General features: G+C 36.6%; 1 protein-coding gene across 2 annotated transcripts in view; it reads right to left on the reverse strand.

Annotated features, from left to right (window-relative positions):
• UNC13C (unc-13 homolog C) overlaps positions 1–27855 on the reverse strand; it is a 790070-nt gene that overhangs the window by 53712 nt on the left and 708503 nt on the right. For both annotated transcript variants that reach the window (XM_049705963.1, XM_049705964.1), the window contains 5 exons: positions 26331–26419; positions 16395–16544; positions 11796–11919; positions 9213–9269; positions 2982–3062 (listed from right to left, as the gene is read on the reverse strand). In XM_049705963.1, the coding sequence (XP_049561920.1) occupies positions 2982–3062; positions 9213–9269; positions 11796–11919; positions 16395–16544; positions 26331–26419 (501 nt within the window). The remainder of the gene's footprint in view (positions 1–2981; positions 3063–9212; positions 9270–11795; positions 11920–16394; positions 16545–26330; positions 26420–27855) is intronic.

Below are 27855 nucleotides of genomic sequence, written 5' to 3' on the forward strand. Positions count from 1 at the left end.
TGGATCATCTTCACTATCATTATTCTGAATTCTTTCTCTGGAAGGTTGCCTATCTCCACATCATTTAATTGTTTTTCTGGGGTTTTATCTTGTTCCTTCATCTGGTACCTAGTCCTCTGCCTTTTAACTTTATCTAAGTTTCTGAGAATGTGTTTTTTGGTCCACAGGATGCAGGATTGTAGTTCTTCAAAAGCTCAACTTTAAATAGGGTTTCTCCATTGGCCTCTGTAGCAGCTTGCACATACTGATTAAGTTGTTAGCTGTCTGTTTCAGAGCTGTTGCCTTGTCCTTTTATTTTCAAATACTGTTGATTTGGCTCAGTGTTGGCAGGTAAATGTAATGTCTCTAAGGCCAACCACGCCAGCTGCAGCAGATCATTGTAATTTTGTTTCTTGTGCCATGTTCTATCCTTTTAACTTACAATTGAAACTACCTGCAACTGGTATGACTAATCCAGTCCAATTAGAATTTTAGTATTTAAGAAAGTTAATATTTTCATCGGTACTTGTGTAGAGGTTGAAGGATTTCACATTATTTTAAATAATTAAAAAGAAAACTAAATAATTGAAATACAGTATTTTAACTTAAAAAGAACTAATCTCCCTGTAGGAATATTACCTGTTTTGGCTTGCTACATTTTCCTACACCTTGTTAACATTTAGTTAAATAATGAAACATAGAAGCAAGGACACTGATTTTAGAGTTTGGAATCTTTTCTCAGCTCTGCCAATTACAAGCAACTCTGTGGCCTTAGGCAAACAAGTTAAACCTGCTTAGCCTCTGCTTTTTCATCTGTAAAATGTGAATGATCATTCTTGATGTACCTAACACCCAGGATGCTTATAAGGATCAGGAGAGAGAATTTACGTATATGAAAGATGACTGAAATAATGCAAACACTATTTCAGTCTATAGTCTACAAATTCCATAGCATTCTCTTCCTTCAGTTCTCACTTTCTCATGTCCAGCTTATTTGCTTAAATTCAGCTAAAGAGGAATTAAGGATCATGTCTTTGGCAGCCTGGGTAGCATCTACTGCTTCGGTATAAGAATATCTTTCTCATGAAGTCTCTGCCTTACAGTATTCCCTTTGCTGGGCTCCCAGCAGACACTGAATCACTAGCTCTTGAGGCTACAATTCTTTTAAGTAGTACTCCTCTTTCTCCTGAATTCCTTTTCAGTCAACATTATGGTTAGTGCCTTGTAGTATAGTCAGGGCGAATTTCAGAATCAGAAAAGATAAGAGGGTCTCAAAGCAGGTAAAGCAGGTGTAGCATGGGGACCCCAGAGAAAAAGTTGGGAAATAAGGAGACTGAAGACCTGACCTCAGACTCTGAGGTTCAGAAGGACCAGGGTCAGACTCTGGTCCTGGAGAACAAGATAATGATGTGGATCCATTTGCTGGATGTTGGACACCAGGCAGTAGTTTTTTCCTGAAGAGCAAGGCAAGGGTCTGGTGGCTGAGGCTGAACTAAAATATCATTGGATGACCTGGGAAGGAAAATGGGATAGTTGAGCTGTCAACACGTAGATCAGGGGGATCTGCTTGGGGATCAGGATTGTCCCAGAGTTTGGGCAGAACTAGTCCTGCAGGAGGTGGTCATTTGTCCCCACCAAGAAGAATTAGAGAAACGCTGGGGTTAGGAACAGGAGCCAGGCCTGTCAGTACATTGAATGCCATTCTCTATTTTCACAGAACATATTTTTCTTGTGGTCTCTCTTAGAGTCATCCATTGACCTTATAAAATCCATGAAGGGCTGAATTCTGATTTTAAAAATCTTATTTTTTTTTTTTTTATGGTGTGCCTCAGAGTTATTTTTTCTACTATCACTTCCTTATTTGTAGCCATTAGTGCTTCTATAACTCCATAGGGTCAGTCATTTCTTATTCATATTTTTGAAAATTATTTTCAAAAAGAACAGGTTTTCTATTTTTTCTTTTTTCATGTTTACCATTAAAAAAAAGATTTTGCAAAATGTTCATACTCTGGCTGCATCTTTAGAAACTCCATCACTGTCATCTCACTGCTGAAATTCACACTTGCCACATTCCACCAGGTGTCACAAAATAGTCACCTCACAAATTTCATTTTGCAGTTTTTGACACTGAAGCAGCAAAAGATGTCCTCTTATTAAATGCTGAAACTACAAAAGTCATGAAGTAATAGTGTTTTGAAGGTGTCCAACTGTTATACAAATAGAACTCTGTTTTAATGACTACCGTTGCAGTGTCTGTTTCTATCCAGTGAGATTATTCTGTGCTTGGAAAATGGCTTGTGGTAGCTCACAGTTCTTTGCTAAACTCTTCACACATCCTTCCCCAAGTGAAGTATTGAGACATTGGACACAGTCCAAATTTAGGAGATGAATTAATTTTTCACTCTTTAATAAACTTTCACATATAAATATAAAATTTATGTATATAAATCTATAAAGAATCATATGAAAACAAAGAACTTCTAAGTTATGTTTTGAGATCTGCCTATATTTAGCCCACAATCCAATAACTTTTGGTTAACCTCTGGCTATGAAAAATTGATGCACACAATGCAATGCCTTTGCGTTTTCAGCAGAAAACTAAATTATTGTCCTTACTAAGAGAGAAGAGAAAATTGATCTTTCCAGAACCATTTCAGCAAGCATAGAAAACACAAACGGAAATTCTGTTAACCCTAAATCCCCTGAAGTATCTATTTAACTGGGCTTTGGGGGTACATGTCTTTCTTTGAAAACACCTGTTAAACATAGATTTCAAACACATTTTCTAAAGGTAGACAAAAGAAGCAACTCTAAGGGCAGAGCAATATGGATGTAATAATGACATAGTATGGCCTAAGTCTGACACACTCCCAGAATGTATGTGTACAACTGTCTACTGTGTCTATGGATGGCACAGCTCTACAGACATGCATATGGGGGTACCTTTCTCTGAGGGTACACAGAGAACTCTGGATCCATATCCAGGGACACTATAACCTTACCTTGATGGTAGCCAGGACCACCTCCATTATAGTACACTGTCTCGGTGTCAGACCCTTGGTATCCTCTCGAATCATGTGCTCCTGGAAAACAAGTGAAAAACTGCTTATAAAATTACCAGTTCATTTATTTAACAACTGTTTTCAAACAAAATCTGTATATAATCCCTGTATGCAGATATTTCCCATTTGAGATATCTTTTTCATATGAACACATTTTAGAGGATGATTTTGTCAGATATTTAATAAAAATCCATTTTGCCAAAAGAAGAAATGCTTTTGAATGTTTTAATTTTAAAATGCTTTTAAATGTTTACTTAAAAAGCAGTGCTTTGATTCATAGGTGGCTTTATTTTTCACCTGCAAGCCAATGGTAGGGGAAAGAAAAGAGATAAACCTGCAAAATGTGTGTCCAAGCTTTTCCATCTTAATTCCTGCTTTCTGTTCTGTCACACAGAGGAAGGTCCATCATGTAAGGGATTTAGGAGGTAAATTTTAGCCTCATTCAATTATCACTGATAAAACCTACTTTAAGTAATAATGCTCCCACTTTTTCTTTCTCGGATACCCTTAATGCTTAGTCATTACCAGGAAAATTCCTAAAGAAGTAACTGATTTCGGCTCTGGAGATTTTGTATATTTTAAAGTCATTTTTCAATATTTTAGAACTGATTTCCATATTAACAATGCATTTTCCTCATTGTTCACTATGAACTCTCTCTTTATTTAAAACTATTTTAGGGAAATGATGGTAGAAAGTTGAAGACAACAATAAAGGAACTTTGTCTAAAAGAAAAATTTAGAAATTCCTGACCCCCATATTGATATAATCTCCCCAGGGCGTCCACTATTCTATGTCAACAACATTCAACAAATATTTATTGAGTGCTTATTATGTGCCAGCACTGTTCTAGGTGACAGATATATTGTTTCATGAAAGAAAGACTTTTATCCTCCTGGAACTTAAATTCTAACTTATGTAAGTGCCTCTTTGTGAATTAGAAGGAAAGCTGATGTAGCTCTGAGAATACATGACTTGGTCAAGGGATCAGTGCTTTTGGTTAGTAATAAAAGGTGCCTCTTTTTCTACGGGGCACAGCTGCACATCAATACATGTGGCTTAGCAAGTGTTGCATGGTCCCTAAGTCAGCCGTCATTCACTCCCTTAGTGGGACAGTTTTGTGCAATGTACGAATTGTACAGTCACAGACAGTGGCTCATCCTTCTATTCTAGCCTTTGTCTTACTCTGTCATTTAGTAGAGGCCATGACTTTCTGAAGATAATCTATATGTTTTACTCACTTCTGCAGACTTTCAGTGCCTATCTTGGCAATTATCACCTGCTAGGCCCTCAATATGTTTTTCGTAATTGAATTGTACTTCTTCAGCATATCCTAAATGATTCAATATGCTTGAATGGAATCACACTCCTTTGAATATTGTTGAAAACATGGTATAATGCTGGACCCATGATATACAATTCTGCATCTCACTGCCTCTTTCTCGGATATAGGGATTTCAACACAAACATGAGTCCATTTAATATTTTAAAAATATTTAAAAAATGGTTGAGACCCAAAAGATGGAAATTTTTTGCCAAATTATAGAGAGAAATGCTTTACTTTATATTAAATAAATCTCTCTGACTTCATCAATCTTGACTGGCTTTTTGATGAGGTCAGATTATTTTTTAATAGATGCTAATACATAATATATGTTAGTGCTATAGAAAAATACAATTCTTGCAAGAAATGATTTTCTGGGATTTAGCAATAGCTCATTGAAATAAGGTAGTCTCTGAAAAAGTCTTGTAATGAGTTACTCCTTGCTTGCATAAATTCATGGTCTCAGATGTATTTTTAGTAACTGGTTTTGATATTGTATCACCCGTTCATAAAGATGTATTCATTTTTAAAAAAATGTTATGCCAAATAAATCTGATCCCATAAAATAGTGATAAGTTGGGCATACTTAATATACATACATTATAAAGTTCCAGAGGATGAAGTAATATAGAATATGTCAACATCTGAATAAATGTTTGCTTAATGAATTAATCCTAAATCATAATCACATGCAGAAAAGCAATTAGTTTCCCTCATTGTTCTATTTTCCTTGTTCTTTTAAGTAAGGTAGTCATTTGTTAATATTTCTATATAGGATTTCTGAATTTACTCATCAATACAGTTATTTCAAATGATGCTTTTCCTGTGGATCAAATATGCTTTCAAATTAATACATGAAAATGAAAAGACCCATGATTTAAAATGAAAACATTGAAAGTGACATTCTAGTAAAATATGGGAAAACAGCTTCATAAAATTTGCAGTTCTGCCTAGAAGAGAACATAGGACATAAATTGTACCAATGTTTTCTTAGGTCAGTCTTCCAAGGCCACAGAAATAAAAGGAAAAACCAAGAAATGGGACCTAATCAAATGTACAAGCTTTTCAGCCGCATAGCACAGGGAGATCAGCTTGGTGCATTGTGACCACCTAGAGGGGTGGGATAGGGAGGGTGGGAGGGAGATGCAAGAGGGAGGGCATATGGGGATATACATATAGCTGGGTCACTTTGTTATAAAGCACAAACTAACACACCATTGTAAAGCAATTATACTCCAATAAAGGTGTTAAAAACAATAATAAAAAACAAACCAAAAAATGTACCACCTTTTGCACAGAAAAGGAAACCATAAACAAAATGAAAAGACAACCTATAGACTGGGAGAAAATATTTGCAAGTGATGTGACTGAGAAGGGTTAATTTCCAAAATATACAAACAGCTCATACAACTCAACAATAGAACACCAAACAACCCAATCAAAAAATGGGCAGAAGAACTAAATAGACATTTCTCCAAAGAAGACACACAGATGGCCACAGGCACATGAAAGGATGCTCAACATTACTTATTTTTAGAGGAATGCAAATCAAAATTACAATCAGGAATCACCTCACACGGATCAGAATGGCCATGATTAAATCTCTACAAATAAGAAATGCTGGAGAGGGTGTGGAGAAAAGGAAATCCTCCTACATTGTTGGTAGGAATGTAAGTTGGTGCAGCCACTATGGAAAACAATATGGAGGTTCCTCAAAAAACTAAAAATAGAGTTGCCATACAATCCAGCAATCCTACTCCTGGGCATATATCTGGACAAAACTACAATTCAAAAAGATACATGCACCCTTATGTTCATTGCAGCACTGTTCACGATAGCCAAGACATGGAAACGACTTAAATGTCATTGACAGATGCATGGATAAAGAAGATGTGGTACATATATACAATAGTACTACTCAGCCATAAAAAAAGAATGAAATAATGCCACTTGCAGCAAAACACGGCTGGAACTACAGGTCATCATACTAAGTGAAGTAAGTCAGAAAGAGAAAGACAAATACCATGATATTGCTTATATGTGGAATCTAAAATATGACACAAATGAAGCTATCTACAAAACAGAAACAAACTCACAGACATAGAGAACAGACTTGTTGCCAAGGGGGGGTTGGGGGAGGAATGGATTGGGAGTTTGGGGTTAGCAAATGCAAACCATTATAATATATAGAATGGATAAATAACAAGGTCTTACTGTGTAACACAGGGAACTATATCCAATCTCCTGTGGTAAACCACAAAGGTAAAGAATTTTTAAAAGAATGTATATATATGTATAACTGAATCACTTTACTGTATAGCAGAAATTAACACAACACAATAAATCAACTTCAGTTAAAAAATTTTCAATTCTGTGTTTTGGCTAGAGTTTTAATTTTTTAGATAACAATATAGAGGGCTTATTGCTCTGTAATTCAAATAATAACAACTAAATGGACCAAAAATTTAAAAATCAAGGGACAATAATTGGAAAACATGATTTAAAACTAAGTTATTTTTCCATCACCTATGGATAACACGAATCTATTTTTAGTCCTTCAGATTATTTCAGTCTTAATGAATTTAACTCTTTTAGGACATTTTATTCATAATTTGCTTTTAGTTCATTATAATCAAAAGAGAATTCACTGAATTGAGGAAATTTTGAGGCCATGAAGGGACCTAAAGTGTGATGTTTTCTGTGGACTCTGATTTTTCCCAGGTAGCGTGCATATGCCCACTGAGGATCCGGTCTCTCCCATTTAGTGTTCATAAGATTTGAACGGGCTGCCTGCACCCCCAGCTCAGGGGTGGGTGGGTATGTGAATTAAGCCAAATAGCATATGCCATTCCCCAGGCCACAGTAGTTGGCTTGGGAGTGGTGAAAATATTCTATTAGAGTTGATGATGTGCCAGTGGATTTTGCTGGAATTCCTTGCACCAAGGGGGGGGTGTTCTTTTTTTTTTTTATACAAGATTTCAAGTTCAAAAATGTTAGATATAAGCAGAGAACCATCTTACAAACAGGAAGGGAGGTTTGTTAAAGCAGTAAGTCAAACAAGGAAAGAGCAGAGTTGAGAGACAGTGAGTAACTGGGTTCTGTAACATTGTTTCACTTCCTAATCAAGCAGTGATGGAAACCAGAGTTATCCCAGGAGTATAAAGTTTCATGGAGCAATGAATTCCTTTCTTGCTTTTGTTAGTGTGGCTTTCCATCACTTGAAACTGAAATAGCTATAGCTGATATAACAAACATTCAGTTCAGAAAACTGAAGCTGGGGGAGATGGAATATGTTTCCCGATGTCACACAGAATGCTAGACACATAGCCAGGGCTATTTCTTTTGTAATAAGCCACTGTGATGTTTCACTTTCATGGTTTTCTATGAGAAACTTCAATACTATATAAATCCATTTTTCAAAGTAGGGACTAGAAATGTCAGGGAGGTAATAAGAGGAATGAAGAAAGCAATGGAGATCAAGATCCAAAACGATAGTTTGACAGTGACATCTACCTTCTACTTTCCCTCCGAACCACCGACATCACTGAATACCTGTGAGAATTTTATGTCATGGTTATGTCTTCTAAATGGATTATTGGCTTTTAATGTTTTTCTGACAAAGGGGATAATGAAGATGATATAATAAAGTACTGACATTATAGGGCACCTATTTTATCTCAGTAAGTAATTATACAGTCAAATGGATATCCTTTGCCTGTGTTGTACACACAAAACAGTGCCAGTGATACCTAACCCTGAGCTGCCAGCTGGGGGAGGAAGCAAGATAACCTCTGTGAGTGGGAGGTGGCATACTCTTGACAGGCACCATGCAAAGATAATGCATGCATTAGTTCATGTATCCTCACAACAATTCTCTGAACCAGGTGCTAACATTGTCTGGATTTTACAAATGCCAAATCTGAAAATTAGGTTAAATACTTTGGGCAGTATCACATGCTTGGAAGCAGCTGAGGTAGAATTTGAGCCAAGGTGGTCAGTATCTGGAACCCACCCCCATGCTATACTATATTCTAATAGGTAGTAATGGAACAGGAACAAATATTTCAGCTACAGGCACAATGTTGGCCTATATGTAGTCCACTGATACATGAATGGATAAAAAACGTGGTATATACTTACAGTAGAATATTATTCAGCCTTTAAAAGGAAGGAAATCCTGCCATGTACTACAACATGGATGAACCTGCAGGACATTATGCTAAGTGAAAAAAGCCCGTCACAGAACTGCAATATATATTTTAACCAATCAAGTTCCTATTCTAGAGGGGAAAAAACCTGAGGTTCCCTGCACAACTGCAAAGTCTTGTGAGTCTCAAGCGATAATAAAAGGTAAGGTTATTTATACAGCAAATCCTTGCTGTAATGGGGTTGATTATGTCGACGAGTTCAATGTCTGCTTTGATGAGTTTATTTTCCCGCATTAGGTTTCTTGCCTTAAGAGTTCTCTAGACTTTTCTGGATTTCTATGAAGCATTCTTTGCCTTTATTCATACAAAGTCAGTTTACTGTAGAGAAGAAAATATGCTCTCTAATTTAGTCTAATTTAAAGCAGTAATGCTTCATGCTTCAACACAAAGTCAAAAATTCCCAGTTGCTCTACGAATTGGAAAATATGAGAAATATGGAGTGTGGGGAGAAGAAGACAGTACAATTCAGTCCCTAAATTTTGATCTGATTCATTCTTAAAGCAGATTGTGAGATCCCAGACACACATTCTCCTATAGTCCTGCCATATTCAATACCATTACTAATAGGAGGTTGGTTTCTCAGAGTTGTAGTCAGCTCATTACTTTTCATAGACAACTAGTAATTGCTTTATTCTTATTACCTTCAGTTTGGATAGTTGTCCCAGATCTTTAGCTGCAATGAAAATCATCTGGGGTCCCTAGAGACACACACATAGAAAAGGAGAGAAGAGGACTCAGTCATAACTTCGGTAACTCTCAAAGTAGAAATGTAGTCAATAGACAATGTACTCTATTTTTCTTATTATATTTGTGACTTTAATGCCATAAGCCCTTAACTGGTCTATTTTACAACTTGGATCAAAGATATCTAGTACTGCTGGCAATACAACTATCTTCATAGGCATCCTACTTCTGGAAGTTTTAGTCTGAGTTACTGAATGGGTTACTGCTAGTGTATCCAGCTTAGTGTAGTGTATGTATGACCTCAGAGAGCTCTATCTTTTCTTTCTTTAGTTGTAGCAGAGGCAACTACTTCCCTCCACTCCCCACCCCCCAAAATTAATCTATGCAAAATGTCAAGATCCACAGCTGAAGAAGGTGGAGCTAGTCCACCTGACATGCCATCCAATCTCTCAGAGCCCTGCCCTCGTAACTCCTCCCTCAGCCAGAGGTTTTCCCTAGTACCCCAAGGCCCTGGGGAGAGCTTGAAAAACATCAGAATAAACATCAGAAGCACTACTAGAATACTCAACAGTAGCCTAGAATGTTTTCACAATAAGGAAAACCAGCTATTCTGAAGTAGTAGTCTCCATGTTTTTATTGGAGCCTGTATATTCATTGAGAAATCCATACTTGGAGATCTTGATGTTCGAGAAAATTGAGGTGATGGTTAGCTTTCCTAGGGAAGATCTTATATCAAAAAATGAAATGTCATATACAGCATTTCTGCTATTATAACATAGATGTAGTCTTGAAAAAACTTATATTCTATAAAATTGTGCATTAGAAATAGTAGGGCTTTTGGGGAAAATAGGAGGGGGCAGTGCAAAGTCCATGCAATTTTGTTACCAAAGAACTATCAAAAACAATAACTGCTACTTTGGGAGACAGCATGAACAGCTCAAAGGGAGCTCAGTGAAGCTGGTGGCTACCTCGAGGGATATTAAAAATGTAAAAAAAAACCCAAACAACAGCACAATAGAGTATAACGTGGGCTGAGACAATGCCTGCAGAAGTGGAGCTCTGAGCACAGGGTAGCCTGCCATGTGTGAGAAGCTAGGTGCATGTATCTGGATACAGACCAATGTGCAAGTATGCCCCCTTCCTCTTTTTTATCTTTTTAAAAACAGGATGAAAGGGCTCCTGCCTATGTAGCAGCCAAGCTGAGTGCTCTTTCCTTTTCTGCTGAAGTATATACTCTTCTGTTATATTCCCACGCCTCTCACCTAGAAAAATTTACTAATAAAGCAACCCAACCTGCACATTGCACTGACATCATTCCTCTATTGGCAAATTAAGTGACAGGTCACTGGTGTTACAGAAATGCATTACGTGTTATAGCAGAATAAGGGGTGTGTGCGAATGTGGGGGGTGTGTGTGTGTTTCTGTATGGGATTTGGCTACCCACACGTGTAGGCTATAATGATTATACCATACACTCATGGCATGAAGCAAAACTCAAAGTGATTTATATTTAACACTCACTGTCTGGCCGTAAATCAACACAAACATATGAATCTTTGCACCTTGGAACACTTTACAAGAAAACATTTTCTATATAATCTCACTGGATAAATATGGACTGAGTGTGCATGATTAATGGTGTCAATATATATTTTAGTTTAGTTTACAATTACTCATTATTTGCATCAACTTATCGTCCTCAGTCACAGACAAAAAAATTATTCCATAGCAGGTGCTTGTTAGGGTTATTTCTTTCCTCGCTTGGCTCAGGATACGCTGAGTTAGCTGGACAGGGTATCCACTTGACCACTGTCTGACTTTTGCTGCCAACTGATCTTTCTGGTTTTGATTTCACTGTGTATGATACAATCACATTCTTCAAATGCACTAAAAGATGTCTCCTGTATTAACCACGAAGTGCGAAGGTGATAGATAAAAGCAAAAGGGAAAAGTAAAAAAAATTCCAGATAGCAGTGTTGGCTTTATCTTCTTCAACTGTAAAATTGCAGAAAGAAACACAGCGGGCATATTCTATCAAAAATCTATTTCCCTGGGGTGGGGGTGGGTCATAATAAAATTAAATAAAAATTACACGTGTAGACCAGATAACTCTACAAGTTGAACTTTGATACATTTGTTTTTCAAGAGATAACGTTTGAAATGTCAAGCCAGTGTGAAGTATGACTGCTATTGCCACTATTTAAAATTGATTTGTGATGGGGGTACGGGAGGATTGCATTGGGAGTTTGGGACTAGCAGATGCAAACTATTATATAGAGAATGGATAAACAACAAGATCCTGTTGTTTAACACTGGGAACTACATTCAGTATCTTGTAATAAGCCATAATGGAAAAGAAAAAAATTGATTTGTACAAGGTGATGTCATTGGAATGATCATTGCTAAGACACTGTATACCACACCCTTTTTCCCAAAATGAATTTAATTACTATTTCATCTGGATCAAAACCATTCATTGAAACAAAAAACAATTAGATGGGCTATTGAAAATATAATCAAATGTTAGTTCGAATACTTACTGTTTGATCTGTCAGAGGAGGGAGGACAATTTGTTTTTCTATTTTGTTGAGAACTAGCTTCCACAGTTCTTTCAATATTCGCTTCAGGACTGTTTTCTCACAGATTTTTGCTGAGAGACTTAATCTGAAATGAAATAAAACACACAATCACTTATAAGTCTCTTATTGAGGTATCATTTGATTGATCAGAAATTCACATTTTCAGCACTGATATTCAAATACCTGAATAGGTCTTTATAATTTTCAGATGCTAAATTTCATTTCATTTATGGAAAAAAAATACATAATATCAAAAATCTGTTTCATCATATTATACATCATTAGGTAATTCACTGTTTGGTAGAAAATGAATTCAGAGTATTTCCTTTCTTAAATTGCATCCTAAACTGACATCAAGGCTCCCAAAGTACACAATTTTTACCTGCATTCCAGACTTGTATTTACTACATGCTCCATGTTCATGGTACAGGCCAAACACCAAAGAAGCACATTTTCATCACTATCTGGCACTGGACCAACATAACAACATGGCAAACATGCATATGATTTCACTCAAGAGCAAAACTTTACCAACTTTATTTTCCAGGTTTATTGAGATACGATTGATATATAACATTGTGTACGTTTAGGGTGCACAAGATAATGATTTGATATATGTACATACTATGAAACAATCACCACCATAAATTTAGTTAACATTCATCACCTCACATAGTTATTTTGTTTTGGCTTGTGATAAAAAGTTTTACTCATAGCAATTTTCAAATATATAATTTAGTATAGTTTCCTATAGTTACTATACTACATTTAGTATAGTTTCCTATAGTTACTATACTACATATATCTCAGGACTTATTTATCTTATAACTGGAAGTTTGTACCCTTTGACTCCCTTTACCTATTTCCAGCCAGCACAAATTTGTTCTCTGAGTTCAGATTTTCTAGATTCCCAATTTACCAACTTTAATAGGTTTAAGGTATTTCTTACAAATTCTTCTCATGGTGAGATAGTGATGGTAACATCATCTAGCATTTATATAACACTTTAATTTAGAAACCTCTTCTGCAGATTTCTCATTTATTATATGAGTATCTAGTATATCCATTTTAGAAATCAAAACCCAGCTCAGAGACATTGGGGAACTTGTCTAAGGAAGTGAGGCTAGTAAGTGAGGGCCGAGAGCCAGTACATTGTCCAATGCCCCATGCTACCCTTGGTAAGTGTACTTGTGTGTGAAGGCCCAGCAATACATGAAGGCACAGTGCTGCATAAAGATTTACGGAATGTACCATAATATGATGCTGAACTCTTCGAGACTCCTTTAATAAGAGTTAATCAAACCTGTTGCACAGAGGGCCAAAGGTGGGGGTCATATATTTGAAGGTAGCCTCATGGACTTTCTATAGTGCTACTAAGTACTCTGTACTTTTGGACTCAGAATTTATAAACTGGGTTCTGATAGAGACAGAATTGACTTTTAAATATTTAAATATATAATTAACATTTAAGGAATTAATATTTAAAGGCATGTGATGTGTGAGAGGCAAAGGGAGAGATTTCCCAAACACATTTTCATGTAGAAGTATTTCTCCTATCACTGCTGTGTATAGATACCTAATATATAAAAGTACACGCAAGTGACCTCCTCTGGTTTAAGAGGAGAGTTGGGGGTCCCTGAGGCATAGCTATGGAACTCTTTAGCCCCACTGGTTTGGAAACCATTGTTCAAAGGTGGTAGTTTTAGCTTCCTGGTAGATAGGTATTCACTATATGAACATAGGGTGGAAACCAGATGATGTGTCATGGAAGAACAGCAGAACCTACCCTCAGAGAAATTCCTAGGATGATTTAAGACACAACAAACCTGCCCATTTTACAGCAGATGTGTCATTTCCATTTCCAAAAGGTCTGAGTTTAAAAATTGATCTTGTTTTTATGGTCAGCTGATGTACTTGGCATGCTAACTAACCCTGTTTAAACTGGAGCTGAACCAATAGGAATAAAATTGTTGACATGTTTGCAGCTCTGCATGGGATTTCTGCTGGCTGGAAATGGCCCTTATAGCTTGTTTTATAGAGTGGTGAGGTCTTGATGGAGAAAATGGAGCATAAAGAAATATGATGTTTTATTTAAGGAGGCTGCACAAAGAGGGTCTATACATTTATAATATAACAATTTTTAAAGGGATTGTCTCAAAACCACCTTGAAGACTTACTTTGGCCCTTAATCATTCATTTTAAATAACAAAAAATAGAGGGGAAATCTAGCAACTGCTTCCTTAATTTAGTCAGAGTTAATCAGCTTGATAATGCAAGCTGAACACGTAAATTTTGGAACCTGAGCTATCTATTTTGGCTGACCACAGAACCAATTAACCAGACAATTTTCAAATGCCATGTAGACTAGCTGCTAATATGATTTCCTGTCACACAGTTGATCATATTCTCATGAAAACATATCCAGCTGCTTTTCCTACCCCCTGGAACGCCCATCACCTATTTCCATACATCTAAACCCTAACTGCCTTTAAAGAAGACCCAACCCAAGTGGAATTTCTACTGACCATCTGAACAGGAGATTATTACTTTACACCTTATTGCATTTATTCTACTTTTCTTATTTTTTCTTTCTAAACTCTTAGCTCCTTGAGAACAGAATTAATATCTAACTTTTTAAAAAAAGTCCTCTAACAAGTGGCTTTATGGCTGTACATTCTGTATTAGCCCAGAAAATTTCCACAACTCTCCATGCCTCGTATAATATCTCTTTCCAAAATTTTAAAATCTTTTACAATACTTTAAAGCTCATTGATGTTTTTCTATTTTTATATACTGTTTCTTTCTACTAAGAATTAGAGGAAATTACATACATGATGATATGATAAAGTATAATTAGAAAGAGAAAATAAGACTGAGGAAAATAAGAATCTAAATATCCTGAAAAGAAGAGCCAACCCACTTTATGTATTAGCTCTGTTTTATAGATGATGAAATGGATGTAAGGTCCCTCAACTAGTAGATAACTGTATTAGGATAACTTCAAACTTTTTGTATGTTCCACAACTTTGCTTATAGCATATGCAAAAATAAACAGTTTTGTCAGTGATCAATGATGTATCTCCAAACTGCTGCCTGGAATTCCAAAAACAGAAGGCATTCCAGTAGGAGTTTTAAGAAGATGAGGATTGCTTTGTCCTGCCCTCCGCTCACCATCACATTCACAACTAAATGGTAGTTTCTGTGATTCAATTAAGTCTTGTCCATAGAAAAGAGCCATATACGATGACACAAATTTCAAGGGGTTATATAGGAAATGAGGTGATAAAAGTGTCTATTAGGAAACTAAAGATATGAAGACGCCTTTCTCTCTTTCTTCCTCTTCTCTCTCTTTTCTTCCTCCCTTCTACTTTTTTCTTCTACGCCACTTGCCTACCTGCTTCCTGCTAAGCTACCTAATTACCTATTCACCTATCTTCTAGATATTTCCCCATAGCAGACAGAAAATAAGACTTAATTTTTCTACCAAATACTAAAACTAAAGTGATAAGAACATTAGTCTTACTTATGCAGTAAGGTTATAAGCAAAGGGAAATGGAATTAAGGTAGAAGTCATAAATATATAGAAGAGGTTCTCCTTACTAATTCCTTCTTTGTTATCCTTATCTTTAAGGAAAGGTACTGTATCCCTCTTATTTATCTTGGTCTCTTTGGCATTAATTAATTTTCCACAACAATATTAAATGAGGTAATATATGTAAACTAGTAGGTATAATACTGGTCCCACGGTAGGCATTCAAAGTTATTTTTTGCTTTTCTACCTTCAGTTCTGGTTTTAAGTATCACCATTTAAGAAATCATACCTCTTGCTGCTTTAGATCAATGGTTGCCAACTGTGAATACACTTTAAAATGTAGGTGCCTGGACCCTACTCCAAACTTACAAAATTAGAACTTCGAAGAGGAGGGATGGAACAGAAGCAAAATAAACCAACCTTTTGGTTCAGAACACTGTCTTAGTTGGTCATAAAGACCTTCATTCCCACCCACTCCCACCACTACTGGACTGGAATCTCCATGGAGTCAAGGACCTTGACTCTCCTCTCCATCATCACTGTCCAGTGCCTAGATTAGAGTTTGAAACAGGTGGACACTCAGTAAATAGTTATAGAAGGTGGGGTGAGGCAGCAATCTACTTGCCTCTGAGCTGAATTAACTGTAGTCACATTTGTGCTATTCTCTTCTTCAGCAGCTTTCTGACATGAAATCAGATATTCTGGAGTCAACTCAGTCTTTCTCCATGTCCAAGAAGTTGCAGAACAGTATGTTATCTGAGAAGCAGGAAATCCTAAATCTCTCTATGCCTCAGAGCAGCAACCTCCTTAGTTATCCATACTTATTTCCTCTCCATTTTTCCTTTTCTGTACATAGTCATTCCATCTAGTAATGAATTAAGAGTTTTTCTTTTTTAGTGAATTGATCTATTTCTGTAGAAGCCCTTTTAAAGCTGTCCTACATAGAGGAAGATATGTTTTTTTCTCTCAAATCCATATCAGCCAAATTGAGGGCAGCAAATAAAGAGGAAACTGGGTAGAACACTTACATTTTGTCCAAGAAGTCCATGAGAGGTCTTAATACAACCTCTGCATCCATGGCTGTACTGTTCTTATTAGATGCGGTATTTCCAGTTGCTCTCATTTGATTTAGTTCAAAACTCATCTGTTTTATGCACTCTTCAATGATAAGCTGGAAACTGAAAATAAAGAATATAAATTCTGGAATAAGAACAAACATTTACGCCTTCCTTTGCCTGTGTCTGTTAAATTCACCCCAGGGAGTTTGATCTGTTTGCAATGGTGTGATAGCCCTTGTTCATTAGTTTTCAAACTTACTGTTTAGCTGCAAAAAATTTTGTTGCAATGAAAGCTTACTTAGAACGCTTATATGTAAAGTAGGTAAGACTGATGCTTTTCAGGTCGAATTAACTTGAGTGGGAGATCATTCGGCTCCCATCACTCACAGTAATAGCTGAGATGTCCCTCTGAGCATCTTTTGGAAAAATGACTGTGAGTGACTCTTGCATCTGGGTACACCTTCTTCACTTAGCCTCTGGGACTCCACACCCTCTTTAGCTTTCCTCCAACCTCACTAGCTGCTCCTTCTCCATTGTCTGACCTCTAACTATTGTAATAAGGTTGCCAGACTTAGCATATTAAAACACAGAATGCCTAGGTAATTTTAATTTCAGATAGTGAATAATTTTAGTGTAAGTATGCCCCATATGATACTTGGGACATATTTATACTAAAGATTGTCCATTTTTATATGATGTTCAAATTTAATTGGGCATATGCTGCAGTTTATCTGGCAACCCTACATTGGCAATCCCACCTCTAGGCTCAATCCTTGGACCACACCATTTCTCCATCAAAAATCACTTCCGTGGGGCTCCCCTGGTGGCACAGTGGTTAAGAATCCGCCCGCCAATGCAGGGGACACGGGTTCGAGCCCTGGTCCGGGAAAATCCCACACGCTGTGGAGCAACTAAGCCCGTGCGCCACAACTACTGAACCTACGCTCTAGAGCCTGCAAGCCACAACTACTGAGTCTGTGTGCCACACCTACAGAAGCCCACAGGCCTAGAGCCTGTGCTCCGCAACATGAGAAGCCACCACAATGAGAAGCCTGCACACCGCAATGAAGAGTAGCCCCCTCTCGCTGAAACTAGAGAAAGCCCGTGTGCAGCAACGAAGACCCATGCAGCCAAACATACATAAATAATAAAATAAAATAATTAAAAAAAATCACTTCCTTGGCAATCATATCTAGTCTCATGATTTTCTTACCGTCTGTATACTGGTGATTGCCAAATATACATCTATAGATATGACTTCTACTCTAAAATACAAACCATTATTAAACCGCCTATGTAGCCTTTTTACTTAGAAGTCTAATGAATTCTTCTCATCCAATCTAATGAAATTTTCAACCTCTAATCTGTCAGCAAATCTTTATAAAGTATATTAAATCTGAGGATCTATTATTACTTCCACAAAGCTACTGCAGACCAAGCCACCATCATCTTTCACCTGAACTTGTGTAATAATTTCCTACATTATCTCTCTGTTCAACCCTCTACAGGTATCTTTTAAAATAGAAACCAGATCATGTTCCTCTCTTGCTAAAAACCTTCAATGGCTTTCAGATCCACTGGGGGAAAAAAAAAAAAAAGCCTAGAATGTATTTCATGGAGTTAATTAAATCCAACATATTCTGGCCCTGGAAACTTCCCTGATGTCATTTCTTGCCACTATTCCCTCTGCTTCATTGCAGTCCCACCACAGTAGTCTCCCTGGTGTCCTTAGAATTCTCTGAGTACACTCTTATCTCATGGCCACTGTTATGTTCCCTCCTCCATGCAATTTCTCATGGGTCTGTTAGTCCCTCACTTATTACAGGCATAAGCCAAATGTCACCTCCTCAGAAACGTCTTTCATAAATACTCCACCTGAAACGAAATTCCTATCATTCTCCATTTCCTTACAGTTCTTTATTGCATTCTCCATTATTTGACACATTACATAGTTTTTATCTATTTGTTTGTCGTCTATTGCTCCAAATAGAATATAAGCTCCATGAGGGCAGGACTGTTTTTTTCAGTGTTATATACCCACACCATGAGTTCCTCAAGAAATATTGGCTGAATGTATCAACGGACCATCCTCCTTCCACCCACCCCTATTAAACGTGTTGAACAGATAAATGACCTGTTTAACAACACCCCATGACCTCTCCCACTTAAACCCTATGCTCTACATGCCTATAATGCCCCACCAACCCCCCAAAACAAGACAGGAATATATAAATACATAGAATTTAATTAATCTATCTGACAGCGTGAACATTTCAGTGCTCAAAGTAAGACAGACCTAGAAAATAAACCCTAATCGTACCAATGACTTACTTAGACATATACCACTTATACAGACAGACATCTCCCTAGATCTATCAGCCATTTCATTAAAATTTTAATACTAAATCTAACATAAATTATACAGGATAACTATATACATGTTACATCATTATATAAACACAACTTGTTAATGTAGCTTAAATTCTAAAGCAAGGCACTGAAAATGCCTAGATGAGTTTACTAACTCCATAGGTTTGTTCCCAGCCTTTCTATTAGTTTTTAATAAAATTACACATGCAAGCATCCGCACCCCAGTGAGAATGCTGTCTAAATCATTACTGTTAAATGGAGCAGGTATCAAGCACACTAATGGTAGTAGCTCATAACACCTTAACCACACCCCTATGGGAAAGAGCAGTGATAAAAATTCAGCCTTAAATGAAAGTTCGACTAAGTTACATTATCTAGGGTTGGTAAACTTCGTGCCAGCCATCTTGCTCATATGATTAACCCAAATAAATAGAAAACCGGCGTAAAGCCTGTTAAAGAGTAATAAAAAATAAAGTTAAATTCTAACTAAACCCTAAAAAGCCATAGCTAAAATAAACTATGAAAGTGACCTTAGTATTTCCTGATTACACGACAGCTAAGACCCAAACTGGAATTAGATACCTCGCTATGCTTAGCCTTAAACCCTAATTATAATAAAGTTATTCACCAGAGTACTACTGGCAGCAGCTTAAAACTCAAAGGACTTGGCAATGTTTCACACCCCTCTAGAGGAGCCTGTTCTATAATCAGTAAACCCCGATAAACCTCACCAAGCTCTGCTAATTCAGTCTATATACCGCCATCTTCAGCAAACCCTAAAAAGGGATAAAAGTAAGCATAAATACTATACATAAAAAGTTAGGTCAAGGTGTAACCTATGGGATAGGAAGAAATGGGCTGCATTTTCTGTTTCGAGAATGTACTTCTCACACACGAAAGTTTTTATGAAAACTAAAAACCAAAGGAGGCGTTAGTAGTAAATTAAGAATAGAGTGCTTAGCTGAACAAGGCCATGAAGGACGCACACATCACCCATCACCATCCTCAAGTATAATAACAACTTCCTATAACCTATTAACAAACACCAAGTATATGAGAGGAGACAAGTTGTCAGGGTAAGCATACTGGAAAGTGTGCTTGGATCAATCAAAGCATAGCTTAAATAAAAGCACCTCGTTTACACCTAGGGGATTTCATAATCTATGAATACTTTGAACAACTCTAGCCGAAACCTCCACAAATTTTACTAACACAAGCAAATTAAATCAATCGTTCACTCAGCATTTAAAGTACAGGAGATAGAAATTTAAAACAACCTTTGGCGCTATAGAGAAAGCACCATAAGGGAATGATGAAAGAAGCATTACAAGTAATAAAAAGCAAAGTTTACCCCTTTTACGTTTTGCATAATGATTTAACTAGTAAACATTTAACAAAGAGAACTTAGCTAAATACCCCGAAACCAGATGAGCTACTTATGAACAGTTTGTAGAACAAACTCATCTATGTAGCAAAATAGTGAGAAGGTTTATAAGCAGAGGTGACAAGCCTAATGAGCCTGGTGACAGCTGGTTGTCCAAGAAAAAAATCTTAGTTTAACTTTAAAATTACAAAAAAATTAGAAATTTTAATGTATTTTTAAATGTTAATCTAAAAAGGTATAGCTTTTTAGAAATGGATACAACCTTATCTAGAGAGTAAATAAACAACACCATAGTTGGCTTAAAAACTCCACCAATTAGGAAAGCATTCAAGCTCAACAATAACTTTATCTTAATATCAACAATAAGCAAATCAACCCCTAGTTTTACACTGGACTAATCTATTAACCAACAGAAGCAATAATGTTAATATGAGTAATAAATATTTCTCCTTGCGTAAGCTTACATCAGTAACTGATATTATACTGATAGTTAATAGCAAATAAACACAATCCAGCATTAAATTATTAAGTACACTGTTAACCCAACACAGGCAAGCACCCAAGGAAAGATTAGAAAAAAGATTAAGACTGTGAAGAGTAAGCCTTAGAATTACTGTTTTCATTCTTCACATCCTCTACACCAGGTTTGGTGGTTCCTACTGAGGGGGCAGCAAATAGTAAGAGATTTAAATAGTGGAGACCTTCAGCATATCCACCATTCCTCTATGTTGTCTGTTACTTTCATACCTCCAACAATAGGAGTAATTATAATATACATTCAGGCAGGCAAGAAAAAAGCCAGTTAGGATAATGGGGGTAAATAAAAATTTGGGAAATGATCACATCATGGGAATGGTGATGAGAAGGAGGGAGTTGATTTTAGTATTGAAATCAAGTCAGTCCCATTCCTCTTTCTCCACACACAATGATTACACAGTTCATGTTATTTAAGAAGGATCCAAATGCATCAATTCCTCACATTTTATATAGAAGTTTAGGAAGTTTCACTATATAATGCTGTCATTATTCATTAAATAGAAATAATATAAATATTTATTAATGTATGTATGCATTCTACAAATGTTTAATTAATACTGTGTGCCAGTCTCAGTTACTAGGATACATCAATGAACAAAACAGATAAAATTCCTTATTCTTTTTTTTTTTTTTTTTTGCAGTACACGGGCCTCTCACTGTTGTGGCCTCTCCCGTTGCAGAGCACAGGCTCCAGATGCGCAGGCTCAGCGGCCATGGCTCACGGCCCAGCCGCTCCGCGGCATGTGGGATCTTCCCAGACCGGGGCACGAACCCGTGTCCCCTGCATCGGCAGGCGGACTCTCAACCACTGCGCCACCAGGGAAACCCATAATTCCTTATTCTTGTGGCACATGTTTGACCCTTTATTTTTGAATTTACATTATAAAAATATTATAGTCTGTTAAATATTTCATTTTTCTAGTTTTTGGTTTTGCTACCTAATATGGGAAATCTTTGATGTATTTTATTTTATTATTTATTTATTTATTAACATCTTTGTTGGAGTATAATTGCTTTACAATGGTGTGTTAGTTTCTGCTTTATAACAAAGTGAATCAGTTATGCATATACATATGTTCCCATATCTCTTCCCTCTTGCGTCTCCCTCCCTCCCTCCCTCCCACCCTCCCTATCCCACCCCTCCAGGCGGTCACAAAGCACTGAGCTGATCTCCCTGTGCTATGCGGCTGCTTCCCACTAGCTATCTATCTTACGTTTGGTAGTGTATATATGTCCATGCCACTCTCTCACTTTGTCACAGCTTACCCTTCCCCCTCCCTATATCCTCAAGTCTGATATATTTTAAATTATCACAACTTGGGTGTTTTTCTCGCTCCTGATACAGCAGGTTTATAACTATTGGTCCGTATTTCTGAGCATGTAGTCAAGGCCTGAATCTATTTCCACCATTGTGTTTTGGCTGTTTCTATCTTTGGCCCCTGACTTCTCTGTGACTTTCTTTACTAGTGATACCACCATTTTTGTCCCTCTGCATTTGGCTCTTTGATCCTTGGATCTCAGTTTGCCTCTGTGGATGTGGTTCATTTCTTGGCTCTCTGTGTATTTATCTCATTCAATGGAATATGCTGTTTCAGGTTTAGGTTCAAAGGAAGCTGAATGCCTAACCACTTGGCTTTTTTCTGGCTGGACCTGCCTTTGGACTTTTGTCAGGTAGTGGTTGGGGGGAAGGGTGGCATTGGGGGTAGTGAAGAACACCCAGGCTTCAGATGTGAGAAGGGGGTGATGGTGGTGGGTGTATTTAGTGAAGGGTAGTGGTGGTAGATACTTGGGGCAAGAGAAAGGAAAGGTAAATAATGGTGGAAAACTTGACCTAGCTGATTTACTACTGGGTATCAGTGATCCTGCTGACTGCAGTAATAATCACCTTTGAAATAGCTACTTTCTTTTGAACGTATTCTCAAATCAGTTTACTGGGCTGGAGGATGGATTGAGCAGAAGGTATGATACTCATGATCCAAGAATGTACAAACAGGTTCTTACAACAGACCCATATGGTAAACACCCACCAGAAGCCAGCTCTGTGTGGGGAGATGAGGCCTATGGAGGAAGGATTACCAGAGAATAAAAGAGAATGACCTTCTACCTTAGCATGAATCCAGGGTGAATCAACACCTGCATTTGACCCGAAAATCTTTTGTCTCTATCAATTTTTGGTAAATTCACCTAAAGAGTCCTTTTTTTCTATCAATTTTATAGTTGAAAAGTTTTTATTAATCAGCAGTACCAGGTAATAATGACAGAGTCTGTGAGCACTCAAGATGCCAAACACACAGAAGAAATCCTATGAAATATTCCTAAATTTTTAATCTACTTAATCCAGCCAGCCACTGGCATCAAAGATATCATTAAAAGAAATGTAATAAATCAAAAAACCAAGCTGCAAAATGCGTGTAAGCAGAAACCTAAGTGGCACAGGTTTTGAAAACGTTAAGAACATCCTTAAGATATCATTGAAGTCCTGTTGCTGAGTCTCTGTTCCCAGGTGGGTGCCCTTTGCATGTTATCAGGAACCTGGGGACCCGGGCTTCAGATGTTTGCTTTGGCTCTGTCCTGGCTTTCCCGAAAAATCACCCTACCAGCTACATAGGGTAGAATAATTTAATTGTGGGTTTTAATAACGGTAGATGAAATGGATTTGGGGCAATTAATTATGCACTTAACTTTAAAACTCTAGACCACTAATTTAGACTGTAAGAAGGGTGGATTCAGTTTGACTTCACAGCATAAAGTCCAGCATGAAATTATCCAGTTTGACTTCACAGCATGATCACACTGATCCTTATGGACTTCCCACCTACCCTGAGTGTGTGATGCAGACCTGGTTGGCAGTATGGGAAATAAATCTATGGCAACAAAGATATAATAATTATTCTTTTTATAAGGAAAGCATGACATGTGGGCTGTTTACTTCAATAATCCTAGCTCTCTTAGAGCTATATTTAAAAAACAATGAAGAAATACAAACAGGGTAACGAGGAGTTTCAATATCTAGGTTAAAATAGCTGACTTCATATGACTAAAGTACTTCAAGTGCCCTCCTAAAGGCATCTCTCCTTATTTCATAACTGAAGTTTGCTAAGTTTTTCCAATCATAATATATATTTCAGCCTTTGTAACCTGAATATTCCCCAATCTTAAACAAAACAGAATAAAAAGTACTTGTTCAGGGGATGATTTGGATACATTACAGAAAATAATTTGAATATCCTTTTTTTATTTAATTATAGTTTCTATTCTGTTTAGTCATCTTATTTCCCGTAAGGTTCTGAACACCTCTAGCTATTCCTGACCCCTTTTATCTCCCTTAACTTTGCTAAATAATCTCTATTTTTGCCTTTGTAGCTGAAGGCAACAGTCCTTCTGCTAATCACATATCAACTTACAACTAGAATAAAGAGAGGTAAGCCTCTAAGTGTCACCCCAAGTCAGAGCCAACGAGCCCCCAAATCTCTGGGACAATGTCTGCCTCTCCAACTCCTTGTAAGCAGAAACTTCAAATTACTTATTAACATTTAGGCCAAGTATGCAGGATGATCCAGGTCAGCTAACAACACAAAGCAGAAGGCAGAGCTACGACCCTAAAAGCTCAATACATCAAGACTGCATCTGGCCCAGCACTTAAACTTTGAGAGGGGGTTCCATGAAAATAATGAACACACCTCTGATACTGAAGAGAAGTCCAAGCATAGGATTTTTCTTTACTTTGCCTCATTTCTACATTTGAGAAAAAATATGATACTTTCAGTGTCTTTTTTGTTTTAGTCTTTCGGATTTAAGAGTGGCAAAACTAACCAATGAATGTGTGTTAAGCATGTATCTTTCCAAAACACACTAATAAGTGATGACTGAGATTCAAAGAGATAACTAGCCCTCTCCATAAGAGTAAATTTCAGTCTTATTTGAGAACTGAAGACATAGCTTCAAATAATAAGTCAACATTTATTGAACTAATATTTAAAGCAAATTCTGTATGAAATTAATGAACCTCATCAAAAATGTGTTTGATTTACCATTGCATTAAAAACAAAAACAAAAAAAAACCCCCACATAGGAATAAACCTACATAAGGAGGCAAAAGACCTGTACTACAAAAACTGTCAACATGCTGAAAGAAATCAAAGACCACACAAACAGGTGGAAAGATACTATGTTCTTGGATTGGAAGGATCAATACTGTTAAAATGACCATACTACCCAAGGCAATCTTCAGATTCAATGTAAACCCTATCAAATTATCAATGGCATTTTTCACACAACTGAAACAAAAAATTTTTAAATTTTTATGGAAACACAAAAGACCCTGAATAGCCAAAGCAATCTTAAGAAAGAGCAGAGCTGGAGGAATCATGCTCCCTGACTTCAGACTATGCTACAGACTATACTACAAAGCTACAGTAATCAATACAGTATGGTACTGGCATGAAAACAGACACATAAATCAATGGAAAAGGACAGAAAGCCCAGAAATAAACCCATGCACTTATGGTCAATTAGTTTATGACAAAGGAGGCAAGAGTACAATGGAGAAAAGAGAGTCTCTTCAATAAGTGGTGCTGGGAAAACTGGACAGCTACATGTAAAAGAATGAAATTAGAACAGTCTCTAACGCCATATACAAAAATAAACTCAAAGTGGATTAAAGACCTAAATATAAGACTGGATACTATAAAACTCTTAGAGGAAAACATAGGCAGAACACTCTTTGACATAAATCACAGCAATATTTTTTGGATCTGTCTCCTGAAGTAAAGGAAATAAAAGCAAAAATAAACAAATGGGACCTCATTAAACTTAAAAACTTTTGCACAGCAGAGTAAACCATCAACAAAATGAAAAGACAACCTACTGAATGGGAGAAAATATTTGCAAATGATATGACCGATAAGGGATAAATTCTAATCTATTTTAACATTTGCTGATGAGATGACAGCTTTTTCCTATAGATCCAAAATGAAGTTTATCTAGGATGAACTTCTCATTCTTTAGAAACACACCATAGGCAAGAAAAGTTAATTAAAAAAAAAAAAAAAAGACAAAACATAGATATGTCAGTAGTTTCCCATGAGCTAATTGCATTAACATTTCTAAAGCCTAAAACAAATCATCCTGACTTAATTCAGTTATGGGGTTAAGAGTTCAGTTCTTTCGAAGTGAAACCACACTGATGTGTATGGCATGAACACAACTCATACTTGTTATATATGTGAGGATTTTACCTCTGCCTTCCCTCCTCCCTCTATTCTTTCAACAGCCAATTGCTAAGCTCTAAACACTAGAATTGCAAATAAGAATGAGATGTTAAGAAACATACAATAAAGAGAGGGAAAGAGGAAAGTTAACCAGAACTTAGAGCATAGTGTTGTAAGTGCTACTCAACTGCAGGATACCGGGGAGCAGGAGTTCTGGGGAGCAAGCAGCAAGACATCACTATAAAATCGCAGGGTCATGGAAGATTTGCCAGAGGAGGTGATGCTTAGATTGAGTCTTGAAGTTAAACGGACTTAGACAGTCAGAGGAGAAAGACAGTGTTGAAGGCATGATTATCATTAAATGAAACCTAATACATTTGGATAGTAATTACTTAGGCCACTTACCTTTCACCATAAGTGACACTGAGCTCATCCAGAACCCCACTGAGTTTAACCTGAAGTTCTTTTAGAATAGTACTAGCTTCAGGATCTAGCTGCAAAGAGACCATAAACAATATTACTCTGGAGTTCTGAGAGAGCATGCCTTTTATCTCTTAGAACATTTTGCTTATTACAAGGTAAACTTCAAACAATATAGCATACATATACTGTTTTCTTTCCTTTCCTTTTTTTAACCTTTGAAATCAAATGCAAAATTTAGATAATTCTAATGAAACCTGAAGAGTTCTTACATTTGAAATAATTGATTGAAATGCATAGCATGCATACAAAAAAGAGCTAGAGAGCAAAGCCTTTGTTGGTTACAGCAGTGGGATGCAAGGTATGACAAAACATCCTACAGAACTTGATAACTTCACAACTTAGAAAACTGGTTATACATTAGTTGAACGTATGTGTTGCTTGAAAATATATTTTCATTTTTAATATCCCTGTAAATAAATAGGCCCATTGAAAACTTTAAAAATGGCTAAAAATTAATTTTTCAATGTTGTGTTGTGCCTTATTTTTCCAAGTATGGAATTAAAAGTAATAAACAATTATCCTGTTGCTCCAGTGTGTTTCTCTGGAGGTGACAGGGCTAACTTTTCTTCCTGGATGCCAATTGGTAACTCAGAGTTCAAGATTCAAAGTTGCCCATTTTATTTATTTATTTAAAAATCTTTCTTTTGGGGGGAGGGGGCAAAAGAAAAATAATTAAATCAAGAGGACATTTTATGCTTACTCTTACAATGTAAAAGCCAATTATTCTTTTTAACTGATTTCAGTGCTAAAATAATATCAATCAATATTAGAAAATAACATAATATAAATGAACACAAATAAAACATCGAACTATTAATGTGGGAGTATTTTTTTAAAATTAAAGGATGAACACAAACTTTACCAGCATTTAGAAAATTTTATCCTGTTTGTTAATTTAATTTTTGCAAGCTAGTTGTCAAAATAGAATAACTTATAATAGATGTAGTGTATCTAGCTGATAGAAATTCATGTAAAGGGAAACCTAGAATATTCTCTGAAATTTAAGCCAATCTTCCTTTGAGTCTTCAGAAATTCAATTTCCTACCATTAGTACCTATAGTTCTTGCCCAAGCTGAACTATTGTTGAAGAGAGGGGCATAGGATGAAGACAACTTTGCGGAGTAGAGAAAGTTAAAGGAGGACTTGGTATAAACAAGAGAACCTAAGAACACCAAATACATATATGACCCAAATCAGTTTAAACTCCTGGGAGGCAACCCAGGACCAAAAAGTGTCCCTAATAGAATACACTGGTCATAAATCTTATAACCCTCTAGGAACATTTTCTAATACTAAGAAACTATTAGGAAGAAGTATTATTTACACACCTCAGCATCTGGGTAGCTCTATGTTATGCTAACTTGATTAAAAACATTGGAGTAGAAACCAAAGATTGCATTTGACATCTGATACTTTACTGGTTATGTCAAACCAATCCTTAATGTCA

This window comes from Orcinus orca, chromosome 2 (assembly GCF_937001465.1).
Source record: "Orcinus orca chromosome 2, mOrcOrc1.1, whole genome shotgun sequence".
NCBI lineage: Eukaryota > Metazoa > Chordata > Mammalia > Artiodactyla > Delphinidae > Orcinus > Orcinus orca.